General features: G+C 44.4%; 1 protein-coding gene across 3 annotated transcripts; it reads left to right on the top strand.

Moving 5' to 3' along the window:
- On the top strand, window positions 1–27769 carry RIOX2 (ribosomal oxygenase 2). Of its 3 annotated transcripts, none has more exons than XM_049628045.1 (10): window positions 1–45; window positions 5609–6080; window positions 11702–11821; window positions 12885–13013; window positions 18769–18872; window positions 22067–22169; window positions 22964–23132; window positions 25104–25192; window positions 26762–26848; window positions 27277–27769. In XM_049628045.1, exons 2-10 carry the CDS (start codon window positions 5646–5648, stop codon window positions 27433–27435), a joined length of 1395 nt encoding a protein of 464 aa, XP_049484002.1. In that variant the 5' UTR covers window positions 1–45; window positions 5609–5645; the 3' UTR covers window positions 27436–27769. The 3 variants fall into 3 exon arrangements, with proteins under 3 accessions (XP_049484002.1, XP_049484003.1, XP_049484001.1); XM_049628046.1 differs by lacking the exon at window positions 1–45 and adding an exon at window positions 56–125 and having other exon boundaries at window positions 22967–23132; XM_049628044.1 differs by lacking the exon at window positions 1–45 and adding an exon at window positions 56–125.
- The last annotated feature ends 204 nt before the right edge of the window (window positions 27770–27973 follow it).

The raw sequence follows: 27973 nt of genomic DNA, 5'->3' as shown, positions 1-27973 counted from the left end.
CCGCTGCCCCGCCCGCTCGCGGCCGCGCGCAACAGGCCGAGCAGGGTGAGTGGAGCGGTGTTCGCCGGCTACCCCGCGCCGCCGGGGGCGGGGTCGTGCACGTCCTGTTGGGCCTCCGAGCGCTGGTGCGGGTAGGGCCTGGCGGGTGGCCTGAGAGCCCAGTCCCCGGGACCCTCAGAGCGGCCGGGGCGGCCTGGGGGCGCTGGTGCTTTTGGGACCGGGGACGCGCACCGACGCGGTCCATGATCCCGGGGACCGGGGCAGGGAGGACACGCCGGGTCTGCTGCTGCCCGGATGCGGGAGTAGGGTCACGAATGGCTTGAGCACCCTGAGTGGCCCACGTGGGCCGCCGGTGGTCTGGAGACTGGGACGAGCGCGCGGAAAGTTTGGAGGCTCCGCCGGGAGGGTGACGCCCGCCGGGAGCGCGGCCTCCACGTGGGTTGTGCCTCTGGCGTCAGGTCGGGCCTAAGAGACAGGCTTTACTGCTGGGAGCCCTGCAGCCCGGGCTACGGGGCGGGGGCGTCGCGGCTGTCTGGTCCCAGCCTGACTTTAAAATTACAGACCCCTCTGCCAGTTCACTCAGCAAGTGTTACTAGTTCGGCAGCCCGACAGTGGGTTGTCCAACAGGTTCGTGAGGCCGGCTTCCTCACTGCGTGTTCAGGAAGCAGGGGCCTGGGAGTCCACTGATGAGCTGTAAATTCGGCGCCAGGCCATTGATTTCCCTGGACTCAGGTTTAAATGGAGGAGCCTGACTTATCCAGCCTCTGCCACCATCGCTTGGATAGTTTTTGCCTCTCTGGCCTCATCCTTCGTAACATCGTGCTTACCACAAGACACGGAGGTGTTGTAATCTATTTTCTTTTTAAAATAGGACTAAAAGGGTAACTGCCAATCACAGCATTAGGTCAACAGGAGAACGAGTTTTCCCTCCGGATGAACATTTCTGTTAGGCAGAAAAGGAATATTTTAGGTCAGGGTGGGCTGGGTTGCTCAGTGGGTTAAGCATCTGACTCTTGGTTTTGGCCCAGTTTATGATCCCAGGGTTAGTGGGTTCAAGCCCCCCATTTGGCTCCATGCTGACAGTGTGGAGCCTGCTTGCGATTCTCTCTCTCCCTCTCTCCCTCAATAAACAAATAAACCTAAAAAAAATATTTTAGGTCAGCCGAGGCAACCTCCTTACAGGTAATATTTCTGTCAGGTGTGTGTGTTTAATTGAGCAGAGTTTGACTAATGTTAATGGATCTAAAATTCCAATGGAATATTTCCTGTGTTAATGTAGATTTTTAGGACCCAGCACAAGAAGTGCTTAATCTAGTAGGCTTGATAGGGAGCCTAGAAATGTGCAGGTGAACAAGTATTTCTGGTGACTACACAGTAAAAAGCACTGCTCTGAAGACTGTAGAGACATACCTCCCTCTGGTTGGTAATAACCACTGCAGGCTAATTTGCCTTTCAGCTCTGACAGTGCGGTTGAATACCCAAGCTACAGCTGCCATCAGAATTATCCCCTTTGAATAAACTTTTCCTCCCAACTCTGTTTTGTGTAAGGCTTTTGAGGATTTTTCTCTAATATATATAGACGATGAAAAAGGAGGATAATTCATTCAGCAAACATTTCTTGGGGACCTATGTGCCCCGTTCTGTGCTAGGCTCTGGGACCGTGCAGATGGCTGTTCCCCAGACGAAGCTGTGTTGACTTTTTGTCGGTGAATATTACTACAGAAGAGAAGGTTAGGACACTTAAGGATATAAAGGCTCGGTTTATATTTATTGGCTGTAGAATGGATATCAGTGGATTTTATTGTAGAGTTTTAATCCTTCAAAGTTCAGATCAGTTGGTGTTTTGTTTTTTTTTTAATCTGGGCAGCTAGTAAAATATGAACCGTGACTCTTTTTACACTAATGCTTATAGTCAACTCAGATTGGAAACATTTGTTTTTTTAAAAATTGGAATAATAGATATATAACAGTTTCAGGTGTATACCATGATTTGATATTTGTATAAATTGTTAAATGATACCAATTGCTTTTTTTTTTTAAAGTTAATGTTTGTTTATTTTTGAAAGAGAGAGACAGAGTGTGAGTGGGTGAGGGGCAGAGAGAGAGAGAGAGAGAGACAGAATCAGAAGCAGGCTCCAGGCTCTGAGCTGTCAGCACAGAACCCGACATAGGGCTCGAACTCACGCAAGTGAGATCATACCTGAGCTGAAGTGGAACACTGAACTACCCAGGCCAGTTGCTTTTTTTAAAAGCCACTAATTGCTTTTTTAAAGGCTGCTTTTTTTCCTGTAGCTTTATAAAAATATTTACTCTAAACTTCTCTTTGGGTGGTCTGTGAGGTTTCTGGGCTGGACGGTATTGGCTTTACTTTTCTAGACAAAGGTTTTCCTTGTCTCATTACTATATTTCTTAGATACTTTAGAAAACAGTTTTTTTAATGTTTATTTATATTTGTGTGTGTGAGAGAGTGAGCAAGCGAGCGGGAGAGGGGCAGAGAGAGAGAGGGAGACACAGGATCTGAAGCAGCCTCCAGGCTCTGAGCTATCAGCACAGAGCTCTACGTGGGGCTTGAAGTTACGAGCTGTGTGAGATCATGACCTGAGCTGAAGTCAGATACTCAACTGCTGAGCCACCCGGGTGTCCCTGAATTTCTTAGATTCTAAGATATGCTTTTTTACTTTTTCTGAAATTGTGATGCATACTAAGATTTTTACATGTTTAATGTGATAGGGTATGTCATCTGTTCTCCACTCCCCAAAGCTATTAAAAAGAATGGTTGTCTTACAATATGGGTAGTGTGAAAATCAGAGAAATAGTTTATTTGCCCAGTAATCTCTAAGCCCGGTTCCAATTAACTGAACCTTAAATCATTTCAATATGAAGGCAGACAAGAAATGATGCAACTTTTGGCAGTATAAATAGTGAAATATAGATTCTAACAAAAACATTTGTTATGCAGTGCTGGGTTTATTATGTTAGTGATCGTAGATAGGAAAAATGCTTTAAGTGATTTTTTTTGGCTTAGGTAGGCTTAAAGAAAGGCCTTTCAGCAGCATCTTCCTGCTGTCCACATCCCTTAAATAAATTTTAAACTGACCAATTGTGAGAGATAAGAGATGTGTGGCTGAATATGAAATTATGTTTTCATTATAGGGTACCTTAATGGTAACAAACCTTCTGAACCAATTTAACACTTTTTTTTTAATGTTTACTTATTTTTGAGAGAGAGAGAGTGAGTGCAAGCAGGGGAGGGGCAGAGTGGGGGGAAAGAGGATCCTAAGCGGGCTCCATGCTGACAGCACAGAGCTCGATGCTGGGTTCGAACTCATTAGCAGATCATGACCTGAGCTGAAGTCAGATGCTTAACCAACTGAGCCACCCAGGTGCCCCCAATTTAACACTTTAAAAATAGTGAGCAATGTGTTGGGGGGATCTCTAAGACCATCCCTCGGTTCAGTGATCTACTAGGACTTGCTGATTTATTATAGCAAAAGACCAGGTGCTTAATTGGCCCAGCAACTAGTTGTGACAACTCGTGTGAAATGTTGCCAGCCAGAGAAGCTCATCAGACACTCAGAACTCAGGGTTTTTATTGGGGATTGACCACATAGGCACCCTCTGCCTGGCACCTACCAAAATTCCAGACTCTGAGAAGGAAAACAGGTGTTCATTATAAACCACATTGTGCAAACAATTAAGGCAGAGTGAGTCACTCTTATCAGTTAAAGGTGGTGGAATGCTCCTGAAATCTGAGTTCTCAGACCTTAGCTATAGTTGAGCCTTTCAAAGGATGGCTGGTAACTCTTCTGCACGAGCTGTGCTTTTTACTGTGTCTTCATGTCTCCTTGCATTTCTGCATCACATCTGTGTTCCAAGTATTAGCAATACTTTTGTTCATGGAAGGCTTGATTCTTTAATTGAAAAATCACACTGGCTGGGAAGCTTAAAAGGTGTGCAGAACATTTTCAGAAAATGTCTCATTGGTGACATAGCCAACACCAAAGTTTGTTTTTTTCTTAGCTTAAGCCTTCAGTCCTCCAGTGCAAGCTTTTAGGGTCAGTTTGTACTTGTTTTCCACCTCCGTACATCAGTTTGTACTTGTTTTCCACCTCTGTCCATCCATTTGTACTTGTTTTCCACTTCTGTCCTATGTGACCTACCAAAGGCACTTGATCTGAGCTGTACAAAAGTTTAGCAGCTAAAATGAGGGCACTAGAGTTGTATATTTTGATGTTTCCACTTCCTGAATTGTTCAGTTTATATTTGGGTTGCATTCCAAAGGTTCATTTGTAAATTGTTGCAATGTGTAACACAGTGTTCCAGGTGCTTACTTGCCAGGCCAGACCACTAATTCTACTTAGTCCACAGTGTAGCTGAAATACAGCTTAGTTATAATAACAAAAGGGCAGAAAACAGTGTTCTTAAAATTTTGCTAGCAGTACAAAATAGAAAACTGTGATATCTATAAATAAGTTATTGGTCTCTGGGAAAAATCGTTCTTTATAAGTGCAGTGGTTCTTAGCCCTTCTTTAAGAATCAGGTGAGCACAATGTGCCTGCACCCAAATATATATTTATATAGAGAGATGTAGACACACAGTTTGAAATAGGATCTTACAGTTTCTGAAAATTCATGTAATTTGAAATACCATTCTTGAACCCCAGGTGAAGAACACCTGCATTATTGTAAGTGTGACAGTAGTTGTGGTTTGGGGACAGTTCTGAGGGAGGCTTGGCAGGGCTTGGGATTGTCACTCCTCAGATGTGTTCCATGGACCAGCAAAAGCATTGTTACCCGGGAGCTTGTTAGAAATGCAGAAGGCAGTTCTAGAAGGCGATGTCTAGGTGATGTTGGTATTGTGTCTTAGTTTAAAAGTTAAAGCTTTTTAAAAATGGGGCATAACTGTCTTTAGCCTTTACTTTGTAGTCTCGAACTCGTTTGGTTTTTTTAATGGGGGCGGGTTTTCTCATAAAGTAGCAGTTTTCAGGAAAAAGCTGGGAATCAAAAGTGCGGAGGTTCATGTGGTGAGGAAGACTTGGGAGCAGCAGGTTCTTGTTCCAGCCACCAGGTGACACTGGCCCAGGGCACCTGGGCTGCCTTCCTAACAGTTGGGGGTGGTGCTGTGGTAAGGAGCACCTGGCGGTGAGCCCCTGTTGGTAGTTCTCGAGGCGAGTGCCTGTAACTCAAGAGTGCGTCTAATTAGATTTGGGACCTGGTGCTGATTGAAGCCAAAGTCAAGATTTTAGACTGCTGTGTCAACGGCCACAGGCTAAAACTGTGACTAGGAACTGCTTAGGTGGCTGAACCATTTAATTTGGGATCATTATAGCTCCTAACAAACAAATGGTGACTTTAACGATTTAGTGCCTATGCCCGAGAAAAAAAAAATGCTTTCCTTTAGATGAATATGTAATCTGAGTGGTGTTTGAGGCTGAATCCTCTCTTGGATGATGTGGTGTTGGATTAAGGCTGTATCCCATCCTGGAGGAAAGGGCTTTGACTTACAAGTGCTCATGAAGGTGGCATGGTCACACGAGTTGTGTGTGTGCCATCTGCCACTGCTAGAACTCCTGGTGAACCTAACCACGTGTGCTTTGTTCTCTGGTAGGTGCACCTCGTCACTGCTTTGTCTTGAAGACAGAACGATGCCGAAGAAAGCAAAGCCCACAGGGAATGGGAAGGAAGAGGGGTCTGTTCCCTGCAAGCAGGTGAAGATAGAGGCAGCTGGTGGACCCTCCTCTATTTTAAATTTTGAAAGCCCCAGTGATCTGTTTGAAAGTTTAATCTCGCCCATCAAGACAGAGACTTTCTTCAGGGAATTCTGGGAGAAGAAGCCCCTTCTTATTCAGAGAGATGACCCTGCAGTGGCTGCATATTACCGGTCCCTGTTCAGGCTGTCAGATCTGAAGAGTCTATGCAGCCGGGGTATGTACTATGGAAGAGACATAAATGTCTGCCGGTGTGTCAATGGGAAGAAGAAGGTTTTAAATAAAGATGGCAAAGTGCACTTTCTTCAACTGAGAAAAGATTTTGATCAGAAAAGGGCAACAATTCAGTTTCACCAACCTCAGAGATTTAAGGTAACAGGTTCTCCCTATTATGGAATCGTTAAATGTATTAAAGTGCTAACATTTGGCCACAGGTCAGCTCAGGGGTGAACCTGTGATGAACCTGCCAGTCTGAGAAGAGATACCTCCTGTTTGCTCTTTAAATGCATTCCAAATTAGGAGACCCTGTGTTATCTTTTGGCTAAACCATTGGAATCTCCCAACAGCTCAGGTGGACATGATTAGATGTCATCACACTGCAAAAACTCTATTGCAAGTTTATAAATTATTACCCCTTCAGGAGCGTGTTCTGTGGGCTCTTTTATGTTTTGGTATATGGTAGACCTTTCTATTTGGTCATTATAAATTAAATTATAATTAAATGTCATTATAATATAAGGCGTGATAGTGTCGAGGTGATCATTTTCTTCTTGAAGTTACTTCCCTTTACTGCTGACATTCTAGCTAAGTAGAGGCTTTACAGCTGTGACCGGATCAAGGACCGGATGCATGTTCAAGAAAGAGACTTCACCCTTATTAACAGCTGCTTAGGTGGCATTGAGGAGCTGGGTCTTAGAACTGTTCCTGGGGAGACAGTCATAGATGGAGGGTAGCTGTGATTTGCAAGTCTGGGAGACTGGCTAACTTTTTATTCTGTATCAGTGGTTAACATTTGAGAAATACTTGGCCTCCTTTCTGCTCAGTTTCTGCTTTATAAAATGCAGTCATAGCTTATCTGCTTCTGTAGAGGTTTGAAATCTTTACATGACAGGTGGCCCAGAAGGATTGAGGGCGTATTCTGAGTTCAGAAATTCCCTTTTGTGATCCATGGCTGAACCAAAATGGCAGCATGGGAGGAGAAGGAGAGTGGTTCCTAAGGCTCCATGTTGAGGATTCTGGCTGTGTGATGGCTCCTGGGACTTTGTCATCAGTTACCAGTAATGTTTCCTATGATTGAACTCAGTTGCTTTGTTAGAGCCCATTGGCCAAATCTAGTGAATGTATTTTGCTGTCTACATAAAGGATCTTGAACCTGTTTCTGCTCCGGAGAAAGGGTAAGTACTCTTAGATGTTTCAGTATAAGTCCTAATTTCAGATATTCCATCTCATGCAATCATAAGAAGTTGAAATGTCCTTAGGTTGCCAACCTTTTGGCCCAAACACCCAAAAAGAACTTATAAATCACTTGCCAGACCAAGTCATGATTTGTGTTCAGGAAATGTGGACACCACAGTGCTTCTCTCTTAGCTAGTCCTTGACTCTTCTCTTGGTTAGAAGCAACACTTCTTAAAATGTGTGTTTTACCACACTCATATCACCTCACGCCAGTCAGAGTGGCCAAAATGAACAAATCAGGAGACTATAGATGCTGGAGAGGATGTGGAGAAATGGGAACCCTCTTGTACTGTTGGTGGGAATGCAAACTGGTGCAGCCACTCTGGAGAACAGTGTGGAGGTTCCTCAAAAAATTAAAAATAGACGTACTCTATGACCCAGCAGTAGCACTGCTAGGAATTTACCCAAGGGATACAGGAGTACTGATGCATAGGGGCACTTGTATCCCAATGTTTATAGCAGCACTCTCAACAATAGCCAAATTATTTTTTTTTAAATTTTTTTTAACGTTTATTTATTTTTGAGACAGAGAGAGACAGAGCATGAGTGGGGGAGGGGCAGAGAGAGAGGGAGACACAGAATCTGAAACAGGCTCCAGGCTCTGAGCTGTCAGCACAGAGCCCGACGCGGGGCTCGAACTCACGGACTGCGAGATCATGACCCGAGCCGAAGTCAGCCGCTTAACCGACTGAGCCACCCAGGCGCCCCAACAATAGCCAAATTATGGAAAGAGCCTAAATGTCCATCAACTGATGAATGGATAAAGACATTGTGGTTTATATACACAATGGAGTACTACGTGGCAATGAGAAAGAATGAAATATGGCCTTTTGTAGCAACGTGGATGGAACTGGAGAGTGTGATGCTAAGTGAAATAAGCCATACTGAGAAAGACAGATACCATATGTTTTCACTCTTATGTGGATCCTGAGAAACTTAATAGAAACCCATGGGGGAGGGGAAGGAAAAAAAAAACAGGTTAGAGTGGGAGAGAGCCAAAGCATAAGAGACTCTTAAAACCTGAGAACAAACTGAGGGTTGATGGGGGGTGGGAGGGCGAGGAGGGTGGGTGATGGGTATTGAGGAGGGCACCTTTTTTTTTTTTTTTCAATATATGAAGTTTATTGTCAAATTGGTTTCCATAAAACACTCAGTGCTCATCCCAAAAGGTGGAGGAGGGCACCTTTTGAGATGAGCACTGGGTGTTGTATGGAAACCAATTTGACAATAAATTTCATATATTGAAAAAAAATAAAAACTTTAAAAAATGTGTTTTAGACATCTAATAACTATGAACATAAAAGGTCAGTGAAGTTGATTGTATGTGATTGGGTCACAAACCAGTACAAAGTTATTATTTGGCATATGTGTGGTGTCCTTAGTGGCTGTCATATCTGTACATTAGAATTATTTTTGGCTTTTCTCTGCTCATCTCTTAAGTCCTGTACATTTCTCCTCTCTGATTCCAGGTGGGCCAAACACTTGTACTTGCTTTGCCCCATTGACTCTGTTCTTTGGCCAGGTTTATGAAAGTGGGAAGGATGAGCTTTCTCAGTCTAAACTCAGCTCCCAGGATAGACTGGGTTGCACCCTGCCTTTTCTCTTTCCACCAGTAGAGAGACCTATAGGAGCTGTGGGAGCTCATCCTCTTATAGTAGAATCTGGGTTCTAAATATTTTCTGAGAAGGACTAGTGTTGTATATTTAGGAATGTGCATGTTAATATCAGGATTGAAAAAGTCTAGAGATGGTTTGTCAGTAGCTAGGTTGGGAGACTGTTAAGTGGACAGTTAGTGCCTTGTTTTTTGGGGTCTCAGTATGTGCACAACTTATTATTCTAGTTGGTCTGGAGGTGAATAAGGAGGAATCAGAAAGCCATAAGTTGTTTCCACTCCTGCTTTGGGTAATCCATATGTCAAAGGTCTGGGTGAGTTTACCAAATACACGTGTTCACTTGAACCTTCTAACAGACATTTAAAATAGAGCATTCATTGTGGTCTGCATCTTACATGTGGAAAAAAAAAACAGGTTCAGAGATGTGACTTTTCGTAACTGCTAAGTAAGCACTTCCGACTCCAAATTTGAGGCAGTTTCATACCATACTTTTAAAGATGTTATTTGAAATGTAGTAGGGCTTTGGTGTGTGTGTTTTTGCTTTTCTCTAGGTGTACCCGTGAGCTTCTCTGGTCTTAGCAGTTGCATTCAGTTTCGATTTTGTGAGTAGGTCAGTGGAGAGAGGAGGTTGTCCCCAGCAAGGGGAGAGGCTGCCACCTTCCCTTTTCGCTGCTCTGGGGCCCTCCTGGGCAGCTCCAGGCATAGTTGCGAGTCCTGAATTAAAGAAGACTGGTTTCAAAAGAGCCTTGTTTGTGCCTGAGTCAGTGTTGGTGAGGCAATGTAAATAAGTTTGCAGGTTAAGTTGTTTTATGCTGTTCCCCAACAACCTTGGGGGAAGGAGGTGGAGTCCTCATTTTACAAATAAAGAAGCGAAAGTCATTTAGTTTGTAACTGCATCTTGGATTGAGGTGCTTTGTCCTGATCTCTTTCTACTAGGCTATACTTGGCAGATTCAGAAGCTAAAGGTTCAGGAGAAATAGGAAAATTGTGCAATTGCTAGGATTTTTGTAACCTTTAACAAGAAAGGAGACATATACGTATCAATTATAGACCCAGATGCTTGGGCTGGGAACCATAAAGTCACCTACATGGTCCTGAGATACCTCTCAAGCCATTAGAAAGAGAAGCTTTGGTTTTCTAATGGTTTCAGTCACCGTATAAATGTAATTACAGAACCAGGTCCTGCTGGCCCCTCCCTGGTATAAATTAGGCTTCTTGGGAGCTCTCTTAACTCTTTGGAGCTATTCAGAAGCCATTAAATTATTCTTCCTGTGTTAAGTAGAACCCTTGAGATCTATAAATAGAGTAGCCCAGTAGTCTTTATAAAGATGTCTCCCAAAGCTTTTTTTATACTGACCTAATTCTTTTCCACTTGAAACTTTTAATACTGTAGGTCCTTTTTCAGTCAAATGGTAGGATTGATTCCTAAGCTGTGGTTATTGGTTTATTCACCAAATTTTTAAAAATGCATTTTAGCGGGGCACCAGAGTGGCTCAATTGGCTAAGTGTCCAACTCTTGGTTTCAGCTTAGGTCATGATCTCATGGTTTGTGAGTTCGAGTCCCACATGGGGCTGCCGCTGCCAGAGTGGAGCCAGCTTGGGATTGTCCCTCTGCCCCTCCCCTGATTGTGGGCACACTCATGCTCATGCATTCTTTCTCTCAAAAATAGGCAAATAAATAAATTAAAAAAAAAAAAAACATTTTAGTGTCTGTTGTGTGTCAGGCACTGTACGTTTATACACTTGAGACTTGGGGTCTTGAATGTCCATTAGAGTCCTTGTAGGTGACCTGTGTTTTCCTTAAGATAATTCCAAAAGAGGCAATATGGAGCCATGGTTAAAGTGCTCAAGCCAGGCTGCCTGGATTTAAATCCTGGCCATGTCATCTAGTAGCTGTGTGTTCTCATGCTTCAGTTGCCTCATCTGTAAACCAGGAAGGATGATAGTGCTCACCTTATGAGAGAGACAGGGTTGTTGGGGACATATATAACCAGTATATGTAAAAGCCCTTAGAAACAGGGCTTGGAATAGAGAAAGTGCTAATAACCATGTGGCTTCCCTTCTCATCTGCTTGGGAAAATCAGGATTCATATTCTCTCTTTCTCTCTCTGTGTCTGTCTCTCTCTGGAACCAATGTATAACTCTGCCTGCACACATCTCCCCTTTCACCCCTGCAAAAAAACTTGTTCTCTAATAAGTCTTTACTATTTCAATAAGTGGAACCAGGCACTAATTGCCCATCCAAAGCCAGGAGGGTTTGAATAGTCTTCCCCTTCTACCAGCCCACTGTACTTGGTGCCTCCCAGGCCCTGCCAGTGCTGCTTCCAGGGTGCATCTGCCCCTCTCTGCTTCTCCCCCACCACCCTGGTCATCTCTGGCCTGGGCGACTGCCTTAGTAGCTTCCAGACCGATCTCTCTTGCTTTTCTCCAGGCCATTCTCCACATACCAGCCAGAGTGAGCTTTTAAAAATGTAAAAGTAGGGGGCACCTGAGTGGCTCAGTTGGTAAGCGTCCGACTTCGGCTCAGGTCATGATTTCATGGTTCCAGAGCCTGGAGCCTGCTTGAGATTCTGTGTCTCCCCTCTCTCTGTGCCCTTCCTCCACTCAGGCTCTGTCTCTCAAAAGTGAATAAAGATTAAAAAAAAAATTTTTTTTTAACATAAATTAGATCATGTCATTGTCCTGCTTAAAATCCTGCATGACTCTTGATTGCCTGCTTTGCCAGTTTCTCGTTTGTCTGTGCTGGTCTGCACCAGGATGGAAGATTCTCCAGGGCACAGGCGTTGGCTCTTTCACTGCTGAATTCTTGGGTATGTGGAACATAATAGCTGCAGCATAAAGACTTGCTAAGTGAGTAAGAATGTGTCTTTCCTCTTATTTCTAATATACTTTTCACCTCTTCTCCTATCCTCCTTTCTTTTTCAGGATGAGCTTTGGAGGATCCAGGAGAAGCTAGAATGCTACTTTGGCTCCTTGGTTGGCTCGAATGTATACATAACCCCTGCAGGATCCCAGGGCCTCCCACCCCATTATGATGATGTCGAGGTAAGAGGAAGAAAATTGTTCTCTTGGGGCCTGGGTTAGCTGTCAGGGTTCAGTTCAGCTCTCTGCCCTTCTTGCTGTGTGGTCTTAGAGATCCTGACCTCACCTAGATGTTGGGCCAAATTAATCCCACCAAACTGGCTTCCTGCTCATTCTCAAACAGGAGAGATGGTTTCCAGCCTTACTAATATAAAGAGCTACATATCCCTACAAAACAGGTATTTACTGAATCTGTCCACAGAAAAGCATGAGTGGCTTTTTCTGTAATTTCACAGCATAAGGGTTTTAATAAAGTGAGGTCACAAGTAATCTTTACATCTGCTTTCATTTTGTCCTTTTTCTGGAGCTGCCAAAAATGGATAATTTTTTCCATTTGTGAAAATCTTGGGGCAGCTTGAATGAAGGTCATGGTCTCACTTAAACACTGGCACCTTGACAAGTGTTGCTTCACTCTCATGTGGCTGCCAAAAAAGGTAACTCTTTGGCTTGGGCATTTTGTACTTTTATTTTTATACTAATACAGTTATTAGTAAAAAGTCTCCTTTTTCCCCCCTCTGAAGGCAATTTGATAGCAATACATTTCCCAAAAGTTTTTGATTTTGTTTTTAATATTTTAAACAGAGCTTTAAGATATCTTTGGCTGAATGAAGAATAAAAAACTTGATGTTTTCCTATCTGCCAAGGATGATATTCAGGATTTTAGGCACCATGAGTAATTTCTAAAACTTGGCTTTTCCCTCAGAGATTATGGGCTTTGTTGTCTGATAGAAGACTTAAAGGAAGGAGATAGTGGGATATAAAGAGCCCAGTGAGGCTTTATTACACTGAAAAGAATGAATATCCTTCCAGTATCAAGGTTCATGATGACCTGTTTTTTTAAAAGTGAAAAGCAGTAGTGGCAACTTTTATTCAAGTGTAGAGTGAAATGCAACACTAATCTCTCATTTTTATTTTCCATCTGGAATGTGTAATTCATCGAAGCCCTTGGCGGGGCTAATACCCTAAACCGCTTTGCCTCATGAGTTGTCCGGAAGCTGACATTCCCAGGTCCTGTGGCTCTCTGTAGGTTTTCATCCTGCAGCTGGAGGGAGAGAAACACTGGTGCCTTTACCACCCCACTGTGCCCCTGGCACGAGAGTACAGCGTGGAGGCCGAGGACAGGATTGGGAGGCCGACACATGAGTTCACGTTGAAGGTACGGGACCTCTATCACAGGAGCTGCTCGTGAGACAAGTTCAGGTCTGGGGTTTAGTGTTTGTGTGATGGTCCTCAGAATACGCGCAAGAGCGTGGGAGGGGGGAGGGTGGCTCTCACTCGAGCACGTGCAGCTTGTAAAGGAGACTTGGTGTTTGCGTGTGTAGAACTGAGCTGAGGAAATGTTACATTCATTTTCCAAACAACCTGTCTTCAAATATAACCCAAGTTCCACAGGAATGGATTATGAGCTCGGTGACTACTGACTTAGAAGTGGAAGGTTTGGCCTGGGGCAGCTTCACCAAATCTAAGAGAGCAGTCAGGACTGGGCTGTAGCTTGCTCAGGCAGAGCACAGCCAGGGGCTTCTTAGTTTTTTTGTTGGTAGAATGCTAGCATGACCCACTCTCCTCCTGATTGTACAGTAGACCCTCTCTGCACTCCCCCTCCCTCCCCCTGCATGTGTAGCCACCAGAAGAATAGTAATAATGAAAGGTCTTAAGGAATCTTCCTCCAGGAAGCCAGGTGGCTTGCTCATGGCGGCAGGCTCGCCGGCATCTTGCTACAGAAAGAGTCTGTCTTTGAGCAGTTAGCCTGGGTGGACTCGTAGCCAATCCCTAGCAGGTGAGATTGCTGAGAAAAAAATCTTGGAGGGATGAGAATAGGTCCTTAATTCAACTTTACATATTGAATTAAGATACCATAGTTAGCTCAAACCATTCCAGAGATTCTACCAACTTGATGTATATAGTTACTGTTTTTGCATTTCTTGTGTCTTGAATTTATCACTAGTTATAATTACTCAATGCCTTATGGACCTTTCTTGATTTTAAAAAGTTTTCCTGCCTGCCTGTACCTAGGAGAAGCAATCTCCTTTTTTGATGTGTGCTTATATTACAGGAGATTTGAATAGACACAATAAAGGTATCATTTTTTTAAGTTCTTGGTCAGCAGTCAGCAGACCATGGCACATGGGCCAGAAATAATGGCCTGCTGCCTGTTTTTATAAAGTTTACCGGCACACAACCATATGTATTCCTTATTTATTGTCTAGGGCTCCATTCACATTGCACCCATAGAGTTGGCTGGTTGCCACAGAGACCACATGGCCCATGAACCAATGTTTACCATGGAGCCCTTTACAAAAAGAGTTCACCAACCCTTGCTCTCCATGAAGCATGTTTAATAGGCTCTTGGTTGATTATTTTTAGGGAAAGATTAAGCTATCCATGGTCTCTGAGGCCCAGGCTGAGTTCCTTAGCTTGATGACAGCCAACTGGTCCTGCCCAAGAAAGTTAGTCTTTATAGTGGTCTTCAGGTATAGATGATGTGGGTTCTGTGAGGCGGTGCTGGGAGGCCGGGATGTCATGGAGGGATGCCCATTGGTCACACTCATGAGGATCTCCATTCATTAAGAGCAGCCCTGAGTCTCCTAGGAGGAGAAAGGCAAGCATCAGGTACCGTAAGGTTTTTTCTCAATTGCACATTTATATACATGTGAATTTTAAACCACCGAAGATCCTCAAATGAAATCTTGGCGTAAATGCTTAGTATATGAAACAGAAAAGCTGAGTCATTCTGGGTGGGGTGGGCATGAAGGCCACGACGAAGGTCATCACACCTGGGGTCTTGGGATGAAGACCACCCCTGTGATGGAAACACCACTCTGTGGTTTTAGGGCCTGACACACCTGGTTTTGAATGTAGCTGTGGTCGCTTAAGAGCTATGTGTTCTTGGGCAAGTTGTTTATGTCAGTCTCAGTTTCTCCTTTATTGAAAATGAGAGCATAATATTTACCTTTGTAGGTTGTAAGAACCGAAGTTTTTTGTTTTTTGTTTTTTTTAATATTTGTTTATTTTTGAGAGAGACAGAGTGTGAGCGGGGAGGGGCACAGAGAGAGGGAGACACAGAATCTGAAGCAGGCTCCAGTCTCTGAGCTGTCAGCGCAGAGCCTGATGTGGGGGTTAAACTCAAGAACTGTGAGAACATGACCTGAGCCAAAGTCGGATGCTTAACCAACTGAGCCATCCAGGTGCCCTGGAAGGATAGGTTTTGATGCCTCCTTTACAATGAAACTCCTTGGAAGAGACGGCTGTATGTCAGTACATTTATTACTGCTTATCAACTTACCACAAATTCCCACAAATTCAGTGGCTTAAAACAACACACATTTAGTTCTGCGGTTCATCAGTCCAGAAGGGATTTGGTTTTCCTTGGCTGAAATCAGGTATTGGCAAGACTGTTCCTTCCAGAGACTCTAGGGGAGAATCCATTTCCATGCTTTTTCTAGCTTTTAGAGACCTCCTGCATTCCTTGGCTCACAGCCCTTCCTCCATCTGCAAAGCCAGGAACATAGAGCCCAATCTTTCTCATGCTGACATCTCTTTGGTTCTCTCCTCCTGTACCATCTTCTACTTTTAGGGATCCTTGTGATTACGTCGTACCTGCCTGGATAATCCAGAATAATTTCCCTCTCAGCAACTTTAATTCCATTCACAGCCTGTTCATATCATCTATATTCATAGATGCCGGGGATTAGGCCACAGACATCTTCAGGGACCCTGCCCAGTCTTCTCTCCTGCTCCTGGGAACACCTCCCAGGAGGCTCCCGCCCCCGCCCCCAGACTTGCTCCAGGACCAGTCTCCCCAAGGTTACCAGGGGCCACCACGTTGTCAAGTACAGTGCTTGCCTCCGAGTTCCCATCATTCCTTTTTTTAAAGTTGTATTTATTCTGAGCTAGAGATAGAGAGCATGATCAGGGGAGGGGCAGAGAGAGAAGGAGAGGGAGAGAATCCCAAGGAGGCTTCGCATTGTTAGTGTAGAGCCTGATGGGGCTCGAACCCACAAACCATGAGATCGTGACCTGAGCCGAAGTTGGACGCTTAACCGACTGAACCACCCAGGTGCCCCCCTCTGAGTCCCCATCTTAACAGCCTCCTGTCAGCCTCACTGGACACAGTGGTTCACTCCCACCTTCCTCACTGGGGTTCTAGGATGCCAGCCTCTTTTGCTTCTCTTTCCTGCTTACTGGCTGTTCCTCTTCATTCTCTTTGGCTGTTTTATCTTCAGTCTTTGCACCTCTGAAAGTTAGGGTGCCAGGGTTTATTTCCTGGACCTCTTTCCTCAATCCATACCCACTCCCATGGTTTTAAATTCCCTCTAGAGGGGCTGAGACTTCAGCTCAGGTCATGACCTCACGGTTTGTGGGTTCAAACCCCGATCTGGCTCTCTGCTGTCAGTGCCTGCTTTGGATCCTCTGTCCCCTCCCTCTCTGCAACTCCCCACTTGCTCTCTCTCAAAAATAAAACATTTAAAAATAAATAAATTGGGGCCCCTGGGTGGCTCACTCGGTAAGCGTCCGACTTCGGCTCAGGTCATGATCTCACAGTTCGTGAGTTCGAGCCCCGCATCGGGCTCTGCGCTGACAGCTCAGAGCCTGGAGCCTACTTCAGATTCTGTGTCTCCCTGTCTCTCTGCCCCTCCCCCACTCACACTGTCTCTCTCTCTCTCTCTCACAAATAAACATTAAAAAAAAAATTTAAAAATAAATTCCCTTTAGACTGATGTATTTGCAATGCTATGTCCTGTCTTTAGCCCACATCTCTAAACTCCTATCCAACTGCCTACTTAATGTCTCTACTGGAAAGATAAAAGGTGCCACAAACTTAGTATTCTGCAAAGCCAACTCCCATTTCCTGCTGTCCCCAGCCTTCTTTCCTGTAAATGTGACACATTTTCCTGCTTGTTCAGGATAAAACCCTTGGATGTGGATTTATACAAAAGCCTCGTATCTGGTATCCCCTTTGCAGGCTTTTCCGACATGACCATAATGATTTTTTGAGATCCATTGTACCCTTTGCCCAGATCTACAGTAGCTTTCTATTAAATCCAGAATAAAAGCCAAAGTCTTTAAAACAGGCCAGAAGGTCCTGTAATCCAGCCCCTCTGCTGCCTTCTCACTTCACTTCCCATCATTTCCACCCTCACTGCTCTCCTGCCACGTGGACCCAAGCACATTTTTAACCTCAGGACCTTTGCCCTTGCTCTTCCCCCTGCCTGGAATCCTTTTGGCCCAGGTAATCACTTGGCTAGCTTGCTCATTCTCTAAAGTCTCAATTGAAATGTCAGTCTAGCAGAGTGAGGTTTTAGCGCCCATCCTGGATAACAGTGGCATCTCTTACCCCAGGCACACCCTGCCCACCACCTCCATATGCATCATTCATGTCTGTCTTCTGCTTCTTTGTCTTCATTCCACTTACCACTGCTTGACATTATTTACTGCTTTATTTTCTGCCTCGCCCCACTTGAGTGTTTTTCTTGTATTCATTGCCTCTTCTCTCTTCTTAAATGTTTGCTCTCATCTCAAATGAACTACAAAGGGGCAGGTCTTTGTTTAATGCTCTAACCCCGGTGCCTCGCATCTTGCCTGGCGTGGGAGGAGGATGGAGAGGGGTTAACCAAATGTTTGTGGGATGAATAAATGAATGAATGAATGAATGAAGGTCTCATTTGGAGGGTGGTGCAGAGACACTGAGCAAATGATAGCTGTAATTGTGAGTCAAGCATTTGCTTCAAGTGGTAATTTCCCTGTCAGTTTGGTGTCGTTCAGGGTGAATGAGCCCCTAAGAGAGCCCTTATGAATATATTTAATTGTATACTGTTTCTTTCAAAGGAAAATCTTAGCGTTAAGGAAAGGGTTTTTGGTTTGTTTGTCTTTTTATCTGCTGTCTCTTGAACCACACCTCCTGGGCTCTTAACCAGAGTCAGACTGCTTCCCGTGTTGCAGACGGGAGGCTAGCGGCTATCAGGATTGCCTCTCCTCCTTAGGCAACTGCTATATGGAATGTTTCTCGTCTGGGTGGGATTGGGGAGGAAGTAGCTTCAGGAGTGATTTAGGAAGGATATTTCTATCCCCTGGCTTGGGCGAGTCCTAGGACAGGATGGAGGCGGCTCACCTGCCCAAGAGGGGGACTGATCTTCAGTTCCATCTAGTTTTTAGGTTCAAGGGAAGGGTTACATGGTTTTTCATCTAGTCATCCAAACATTCATTGAGCCTCTATTATACACCTGATGCTTTGGGAGTTCAGGTTCTGGAGGACACACGATGGACCTCGACCCTCCCTGGAAGAGCTCACAAACTAACTGATGGTTGATGGGGGAGTGGCAGGTAAAATAGTACTTACGGTACAAACCATCTGCCTATCACTGTTCCAAGAGCTCTGGATATGGGATCTCCTTTAATCCTGAAAATAAGTCTGTGAATTTTGGGCCATTGCCTCCATTTTACAGGTGAAGGGACTGAGACTTTGGTGGGTTAAATAATTTTCTGAGGTTCCTCGCCAGTAAATGGCAACGTCTGTATGACTCTAAAGCTTCTACTCTTGACTGCTGGACCCTTCAGAGGGTGGAGAGGAAGGGTGCAGGCTTCCCAGACACAGGAGGTCACCTGCTTGATCCCTGGATTGGGATGGGGCAGTTTCAAGTGTAACTGGTCTTGGCTGTGAATAAAGAAGGGGACTTCGGGTACTGAAAGCCTCTCAGGACTGGGGTTCACAGTGACAGACTCACAGGCACAGTGAAGCTAGACTAATGGGACCCCAGGAGCCCAGCATACAGACCACCCCATGAATCAGTAAGTAGAAGGTTTCTAGAAGGGAGAACTGAAACTCAGAGCCTATTTTTGTTTCTTCAAGACAGAGGATTGAGAAGACCTCCTCCTTATTAACTCCCTCCTCCCTTTTCTTTTTCTTCCTTTAGCCGGGTGATTTCCTGTACTTCCCCAGAGGGACTATTCATCAAGCGGACACTCCTCCAGGTCTGGCCCACTCTACTCACGTGACCATCAGCACCTACCAGAACAAGTATGACCCTCTTCTCAGCCTCATGTCCCAGGGCAGCTCAAGTTGTGGCCCGGGGCAACCACACACAGAAGGGAATGAGGGAGTTGGCCACTACTGTCCTCCTTATCCAATCTCAGGGGTTTCATTCAGGCTTCCTTGCTAACTCCATACTCCTTTAGAGTCTTCTCCCTGCCATCGCCCCGTCGGGGATTCCTTCTGGGAACGCCATGAACATTGGGATTTACTCAACGAAGACTCGAAAATTTGGGATGAAAGAACCATAGTTGTGGGTGTGGCAGTGTTAAAGATGCCAGGCTGGACTGGTAGTCTGTCTCTTTTTAAAAATCTTTTATTGCAGTAAAATATTTACAACGTAGTATATGCTATTGTAACCATTTTTAAGTGTACAATTTGGTGACAGTAATTACATTCACACTGTTGTGTAAGCATCACCACTGTCTGTTTCCAAAACATTTCATCACCCCAAACAGAAACCCTTGTGTCCACTGAAACCTCTGGATCTCTTTTAAGGTTTCTGTCTTTTATAAAAGTTCATGAAGTTATGTAGGAGAGGAAGTCTGGAACAGTAAGACCTAAACTCACATGTGCTGAAAACAGTTCTAATTAAAACTGTGTTCCATTTCGGTGAGTGCCTCCTCACAGGACCCGGGCAGAAGCGCCCTCCCTGTGAGTGATTTCTGAACAGCAGCGACCTTGCTAGTAGTCCAGACCTCCTTGAAAGTCATTACTGTATCGCAGCCTGCAGGCACCAGCCGCTGTGCTAGTTGCTGGGAATGCAGGCCTGTTACTGAAGGGTCTTTGAGAGAACTTGCAGTCTGGAAGTCGGGGCAGATTCCATCATGGGTCTGCAGGGGGAACTCTTGCAGTGTAGAGGAATGCATTTTGCCAAGCTGGGGCATCTAGGAAGGCTTCAGAAATGACTTGACACCCAAGCTGAGTGAGTCTCAAAGGATGAGTAAGTAGGGGTGGGTCAGAAGGTCAAATTAGGAGAGGCATTCTAGTCCTGACGGACAGCCAAGTCCCCTCCTACCTTCAAAGCCATAACTTGCAAAACAAGTTAGTAAGGTACTTCTACTTCCTCATCTGGGTTTTCTGGGTGAAATTAACCCCTGCGTTTAAGAGGCTGCTCAGAGGAACTTGCTGGAGCCTGGCCTAAAGTTAGTGCAGTCCTTGCCCACAAATAGAAGGCCAAAGCTTATGAAAAATGCCTTTGTCACTGTGGCTAGGCAGATTCTTGGGCATGGCCGGGAACAGAAAGTCACCAAGGCCAGCTTAAGAGCGGGGACAATTGAGGGAGTGAGATTGTAGGAAGTGGAAAGAGCCAGCCACAGGGAGGCCAGAACCTGAAGTTCAGTGTGGGTACAAAGTACCTCTGGGCCTTGACAGCCAGTTTGGCACCATGAATGTTCATGTAGCTTCTGGTGTCCCGCCATTAATGTTACTCAGCTCCTCCCCCTTTCTGTGATTCTCTGTCTTTTGCATTTCACTTACTGGCCCCGACTGGTTTCCTAGTAATTGGTTTTTCACGTACTTTGTTGTCTTTCCTCATCTTCTGTTCACTCATAACATTGACTCACCATAAGCCATTATTAGGTTTCTTGTCTGACCTCCCTGTATCTCAGTGGACTTAATAGCTTTTACTTTTGCTAAACTGTTTCCTAGTTCCAAGAGTGAAGAGCTAGTGGGCTCTTCCCTGGGTCCCACCCATGTCTTTGGTCAGCTGGGAATGTGGATGGACACCATGACTGACGTGTGTAGGTCAGACTCTGACCTGAGCCTTTATCGGTGGTGCTGGGGCTAGAATGGGACAAATTTAACTCAAGAACCATTGCTCCCCAGAGATGTCCCTGTGCTTTGGTCCTAGTACTCTTGAAGGCACTGTGGCAGGGTGAGGATTTCGGGGCCTTTTCCTAACACCTCTTAAGGGTAGCTTTTTTGAGAATTTTTGGGACCTCTGTGGGACAGCAGCAGGTTGGTTTGGCTATTTTACCAAAGTGAACCCCTCAAGAGTTATTAACCTCAAATTCTGGAAAGGCCCAACATCCATTCTGACTCTGAAAAGAGCACAGAGCTCTGGTTAGCTGCAGTTAATCTCTTCATGAGCTACTGCCACATGATTTCACCTATGGCCTTGCAAAAGGAGCTTATTTTTGTGCTGGTGAAAAATCTCCTGGAGGAGGTTCACGCAGTCAGATCTGTGAGGTTGGGTGTAACGTGAAGTTATAAAGTGGTGAAGATGCCAAAGGGTGGACATCTTAGGGAAAGTGTCTCTGATGTGGCTTTTGTCTTCGTTTGCCACTTTTCCGGAAGGGAAGCATAAAAGTGTTAATTTTGCTTAGTGGGTGAGAAGCAAAAGTCATACTGTGAATTTCCATTTTGCACGTAGCCAGCAATTTGAAATCTGGTGACACTGAGGAAAATTTTAAACAGCTAAGAAATGTTTAAAGAGAGCAACCCCACAGAGCATTTCTTACAGTGGCACACATTTGGGAGTGAGCCAGTGGTAGATGCCCCAGAGAAAGCACAGGTAATTGAACACCGATGCTCATCCCTAAATGTTATTTTTGGCCATTGGATTCTACCCTTCTATCCCAGTAAACCACTGCTAGAGTTTCAACAAGTTGCAAGTTGACTATTTTAAAATTGTTGATGTTGGATATTTTACTGGGGAAGAGTGCCCTTCTATTACAAGGGAAAAAGGAAAATGTAGTGTCTAACAGTTCAGATGATTACACAGTCTAGGGATCTTACGGTTACCCTAAATGTATTTCTTTTGTAGTTTTTGAACATAAACATTTTTTATGTCCTATAATTGTTAAAATCTCCTACAAAGCTCCTCTCATAGACACTTGTGTTATAGTTGAAGACATTATAAAATATTGGTCCCTTGAACTTCCCACTTAGACTGTATATGATTGTGTGGTATCTTTAGGAAAAATTGTGAATAAAGTCTAGCTTCCCACTTTTAACTTTCCACGTGAGTGTTTGGGAAAGGCGGGGGAGAGAAGATGTGTGATTGATGAAGGTCTTTTAAAGTTTTTTGTGCTGAGTAATGTCAAATTAATTAAACTCACGATGCCTGGGGAAGGGAAGGAAGTTGGAATGCCCTTTGTAGCTTTGGGATTTACTCTCGAAATCAGTGTTTTTTGTAAATTCTGTGTGTGGTCTGTTTTCTTTTTTGGTGCATGTTGCAGTTCATGGGGAGATTTCCTTTTGGACACCATGTCGGGGCTTGTGTTTGACACCGCAAAGGAAGATCTGGAGTTCCGGGCTGGCATACCCCGGCAGCTGCTCCTGGTGAGGAGTGAAGGCGGGTGGGGGGAGTGGCAGCCCAGGCCGGCGGAAGCCGTTGTCCCCCTCGGAGGGACCCCAGGATCCTTCCTCCCACAGGAGTCAAGCTTGTCTCCTGGGCTGACGGCAGAGCTGGGAGGTTTGCAGAGGAGGGTCGTGCCACACGGGACGTGGGACCCAAAGAGCCTAGGGTGTTGTGCAGACAGCCCTCTTTCCATATGTCACGGTGGCAGTAGCAGGCGCTGTGAGGACGCTGGCTGAATAAGTGGTTGAATAAGTAAGACATGTGGCTAGGAGAGCCATAGATTGATTGCACATGATTAGTTAGGAGAGACCCACAGGAGATCCTTGGGGTACTTGGGTATTCCTGGCTTTCCTCTGCATCCTTGTTTTATGTTTGAAACGGCAGCACTGTTAGGCTAGTTTTCAGGTGACTGAATTAGTGCTAAGTTGAGCAAAGGTTACTTTCACTGTCTGAAGCAGTCACCTCAGGATGATGAGTTGGCTTTCCTAAAGGTAGAGCTGAGACTGCACCATATTTCTAGGGATCCCTCTTTCTAGGCAAAATCCTGACAATTGATCTTGTTTTGGCTAACAAAAGGCAGCTTATGATGAATAGTGGTTACAAGGAAATAATGGGGTATTCTTAAACACACTGGTTGTCCCCTGCCCCATACCCCCAGAAGCGTCATGCATCTTCGTCTATACTGGGTGATTATGCTCAGTGTACTACTTTGGAGACCAGGACCTGGGCAGTAAGTCTTGTTGGAGTTTGGGCCAGCACTCACTTCTCTTTCCAGCAGGTGGAAGCCACAGCGGTTGCAACAAGATTAAGTGGCTTTCTGAGGACCCTTGCAGACCGCCTGGAGGGCACCAAAGAGCTGCTTTCAGCAGACATGAAGAAGGATTTTGTTATGAACAGACTCCCCCCTTACCATATGGGAGACGGATCAGAGTTTTCAACGCCAGGTGGAGCTTTTGCTTTTCTTCTAGGTGGTTGGGCTGATGTGGGATATTTTGAGGCTTTCCTGGGTGGGCTCCTCTTTGGGAAGATGGAAAGTAAGCAGCATCTTAAAGTTTATTTGAGAGAGAGGGAGAGAGAAAATCCCAGGCAGGCTCCATGCTGTCAGTGCAGAGCCCAATGTTGGGCTCCATCTCACAAAGCGTGAGATCATGACCTGAGCCAAAATCGAAAGTCCATCACTTAACCAATGAGCCACCCAGGTGCCCCAAGAAGCTGGTAAGGTGGATCTGGATCTGTCTTTGGCGTGTTATGTTTGGATAGGACATGCTGTACCTTTAGGCATCCTGCCTCCCAGCATGTTGGGGAGAAAGAGCCCTGTGATTGTGGGTGAAAAATAGGTGTATTTATGGGTCCTCTGGTACTCATCATCTTCAGGAAGTTTTAATAACTTGAACACTTGAACTAATTCCAACAAGATGAACTCAGGGATGGGTAAAATGTTGCCACCAGCAGGTGAAATTTAAGAATGCCCAAGGTGGTCACCAACTTTCCCTAAGTCCCATGTGACTACTTTGGGACAGGTTTAGGCTGCAAATGACCTAACACTTGTGGATAGATGGTGATAGCGTATCATCAGTATGGCACTCCTGCAGGGGGACAAATGGGTTTAGGTTGCAACCGGGAAGACCACACACTGTTGAGGGTTGTGGGGCATCTCAGTAAAAGAGTGTTGGAAGGCTTTATAGGATTTGGGCTCTGGTTAGGTGATTTTTTAGGAGGGTTAAGAGAGTGGGGCTTTGCTCTGAGTTGGATGCTGTCAGAAAATAGGGAGTCTAATTGGGTCTTCTATAGGAAGGAGGAGTGAAAGGAAGCTGAAGTTGGAATTAGTAAAATGGGATCTGCTTCCCAGATTAGCAGGATGGGGACCTGTGGTCCTTTTGGAGGTTTGGACAAAGTTCTTGCTTTTGCCTGAGTTCTGACATGATTGTGGAGCGGTCCTGTTTTAGTCTGGCTCTCTCACAGAGGAGGGGCCTTGCTTACTGTTGGTGTTCAGGGGGACTGTGTTCAGCAGAGCACCGACACGTGGCTGTGAGCTCCAGGCCCAATCTCGGGCTGCTTGGTGCTTTCTCCATGGAGTAAGAGTCTCATTTTTACTAATTTTTATTAAAACCTTATTTATCATAGTTGAGAACCACTGAAATAGTCTGTAAGGTTGCCTCTAACATTGATTCAATTTATATTTTTAGTACAGTCTTTAGGGGAAGTTTAGAATTAGTTTGGTCCTATTCAGAACAGATTTTTTTCAGCATGTATTTCATCTTTATAGAACCATTTTCTGAGTATCAGCTTATGGCACGGAATATCTTCTCTAAGGTTTTTCTTGTCTTAGCCATTATCGTCCATAAGGCTCTGTTCTTTCGAGACTCTTTAACCAGATGACCCTGTAAGATTAGTCTGTTTTTAGTGGCTACTTTTTCACTAAGTTAAATCTAACTTGGGAAAGGACTATTTTTTTTATTTCTGTGAATTTTATTAGCTGGCTTTTATGATCTTATGCTTGACCTACATGGATAGAATAATTTGCTATGATTATACAACTAGTTGGTGAGATGGTGCGGTTTGAACGCAGTCCTTTCAGGGTCCACGTGTAGAGCAAGAGGCAGAGGACAGAAACTGGGGAAGGGAGTGTTGTGTGCAGAAGGCACGGTGGCCCTATTGTGACAGTTGTCATGCTTCCATGGTATTGTATACATCTATTTAATATGCTTAAGCATCTATCGTTACTGATCTGTTAAACATCTGCACTGGAAGAATGAGCTCCATAAGGATGTAAACTATATTTCAGTATCATTATAGATATAGGGTAAGCCAATAATTGAATTGGAGGGTACCCCACACTTAGATTTTACCCACAGACAAGATTCAGCCTGGGTTTCCTCTTGTGAAGGTTGTCTTTCTCCCTGTGGGTCTTCTAGGTGGACAGTTACCAAGGTTGGACAGCACAGTGAGACTGCAGTTTAAAGACCACACCATCCTCACAGTAGGGCTGCATCAGGATCAGTCTGTGAGTATACAGAGGGGAGGAGGTTTCCTGTTTTCTCAGAACATTTCTGTCACGGGCCTCAGGTTATCAAATTAACAAACGGCCCCTGCCTTTACCCCTCATGCATCTGTCCTCATAACTTTGTGCCCTGGCTTTACATCAATCAGATGGTGCTTACATCTCACTGGGCCAGAGAGGCCTGCCTGTTGGACGTTTGGGGCTTGCCCTCATCCCCACAGATTCTCCTTTATTCCCCTCATGTGGGGATTATTGCCTGGTCTCAGGCCATACTGCTCTTGCTCAGGTAACTGCAGACCCTTGTTCATGCACCTCCCTCAGTCCCTCTCCCCTCCTGAATGTTGTCCAAATCTATCATTACATATGGCTTTGTGAAGGTTTCTTCTCAGAAAATCTCTATCTTGTAGATCATGGAGAAGAAAGTTGACATTCCGTAACCTTGTCACCTAATCCTATGGTTGCCAAAACCAGCTAACTGATCCTTGACTCTGTTGGAATTTTTTTTTTTTTTGGAGAGTGAGTGCCAGTGGGGGAGGGGCAAAGAGAGAGGAGGAGAATCTTAAGCAGGCTCCATGCTGGGCATGCTGATTCAGGGCTTGATCTCACTGTTGTGAGATCATGAGCTGAGCTGAAATCAAGAGTTGGAGGCACAAATGCCTGAGCCACCCAGGTGCCCCAACTGGAAAAGTTTTAGAAGTTTTAAATTCCTGGGCTTCATCTGCTCTGGGTTGGAGCTTCTGTATTTATTAGTAAAGCTCCCTGGACACCATCCCCTGCCCTATGACTTCCCCCTCTTCCTTTTAATTCGCTATCTTGATAGGTACTCCATAAATGATTGGAGGGGGATGAGAGTGTGGGGCAGCTAGGTGTGTCTATAACCAGACTGTCACAGCCATCATGGCCAGACCTGGAGAGGAGTGATTTATAAAACACATAGGAAAAAAAAACCTCAGAAGTATACACTCTTGTATTCCTATTTAAAAAAAAAAAAAAAAAATCCTAGTTATTCTGATAATCAGTTTGAGACATTCTGTATCAGGCCAAGGTCTTTGTCCCTGATGTAAGAGGTGACCAGGAAATGAGTGAGGGTTCTGATTAGGATGATAAACCCCCCTGTGTAGGATGGATATGAAGGGAAGTTGGGACTATTTGGGAGGCTACTGTAATTGGAAGTTTTTATAGCTCCTGTGGCTGGTAATATTTGCTCCATGGTGTTCATAAATTGTCAGCTTATCTATAACTGGGAATGTCAAATTCTGACATAAAACTGTGCTGTTAGGATCAAAGGAACAAATGTGTTTCATTGATAAGTTGATATGTAAACATTTGTTTTTTAATTAAACCCCATTTCTGATGATGTTCTACCAGCTACACTCTTTAAAAAGTGCCTATTTGTTACATACAAATAGTAATCTGATTATAATATATACCTTGTATATAATCATTTTGTGTCAAAAAGATTCTTTACAGTATTCTGGGTGTTGAATTTCATTATTGGAAAACACTCCTAGTAGTCACCTCCTATTTTATTGTTGACAACTTAACCCACCCCTCCCCTTTTTTCTTTTAAAGGATGAAACTCAGGAAAAGATAATTTACATCTATCATTCCTTAAAGAACAGGAGAGAGACACACATGATGGGAAATGAGGAAACAGAGGTCCGTTCCAACCTAAAATGTCTTTCCTGTGATTTGGTGGTGGCTGGGAAGAACGTGTTACCTTTGATTTATGGGTGATGTGCTTTTTTATGATCGCAGCATGGACTTAACATTTCACACAATTGACAAAGCCCTTGCATGGGGATGATGAAGCCAGACAGTTCTGTGATGTACATATACCAGCTTTAAAAGATACTAGCTGGGACTTGCAGCCTTGAAGGAAATGTGTAATGTAATAAATATGAAGCAGTGCAAAAGACTATTATATAAACTAGGATGCCTTTCATAAAGTCTAAATTTTTATATGGGAATTGGCCAGTTCTGTAGGTTACCTAATTTTAAGGTTATCAAAAATGATGTACTGATAACTATAGAAGTTTTTTTTATGAAAGTACATTTTTTTACCTAAATGGTTTGTCCTTTTTCAGTCTCATGGACTTCGCTTTCCTTTATCACATATGGATGCACTGAAGCAAATTTGGGGCCATCCAGCTGTTTCTGTCAAGAACCTGAGACTTCCTACAGATGAGGAAAAGGAAAATCTGGTGTTATCCCTCTGGACAGAATGCTTGATCCAGGTAGTCTAGTGCCTTTCCAGAATTGAGAATGGACCATCTGTAACATATGTATGAGAAGAGGAGGAGCAAACATTTATGTGCTAGGCAGCTTCTGTTGCTTTCAGTCAGCAGCCTGGGAATGGTTCTACAGCAGCTGTCTTTACAACTGTCCTTACCTAACGATGTGAGACCTCCCTGTTTCAGGAAGTTGGTTGGCCATGTGTATTACAGAGGCACATGGAGGAAAGAATGGCAGATGAAGTATATGTCTCAGAAAGTAACAAAACCGTACTTTTGACAAACTTCTTTAATCCAGTGTGGTAGAAAAGGTACAACTCCAATAAATGTATCATTGAAATTTGAATGTCATTTACCTGGCTTTGTTCTTTGGAAGAAACAACTTCTTTAAAGAGCCTCACTGGCTCTATAAAAATCTTTTCAACAATTAAATTTTAAATTGGTTTTTCACAATGAAAATATACATACCTTTGTGTATACATAACCCCCCCCCATTAAAATAAAGTTACCCCTATAAGTTTCATTAAATACTGCCAAACTAATGAGAGGC

Source organism: Panthera uncia, chromosome C2, assembly GCF_023721935.1.
Source record: "Panthera uncia isolate 11264 chromosome C2, Puncia_PCG_1.0, whole genome shotgun sequence".
Classification (NCBI taxonomy): domain Eukaryota; kingdom Metazoa; phylum Chordata; class Mammalia; order Carnivora; family Felidae; genus Panthera; species Panthera uncia.
Note: the sequence above shows the minus strand (reverse complement) of the source record. Positions and strands in the feature narration are given on the sequence as shown.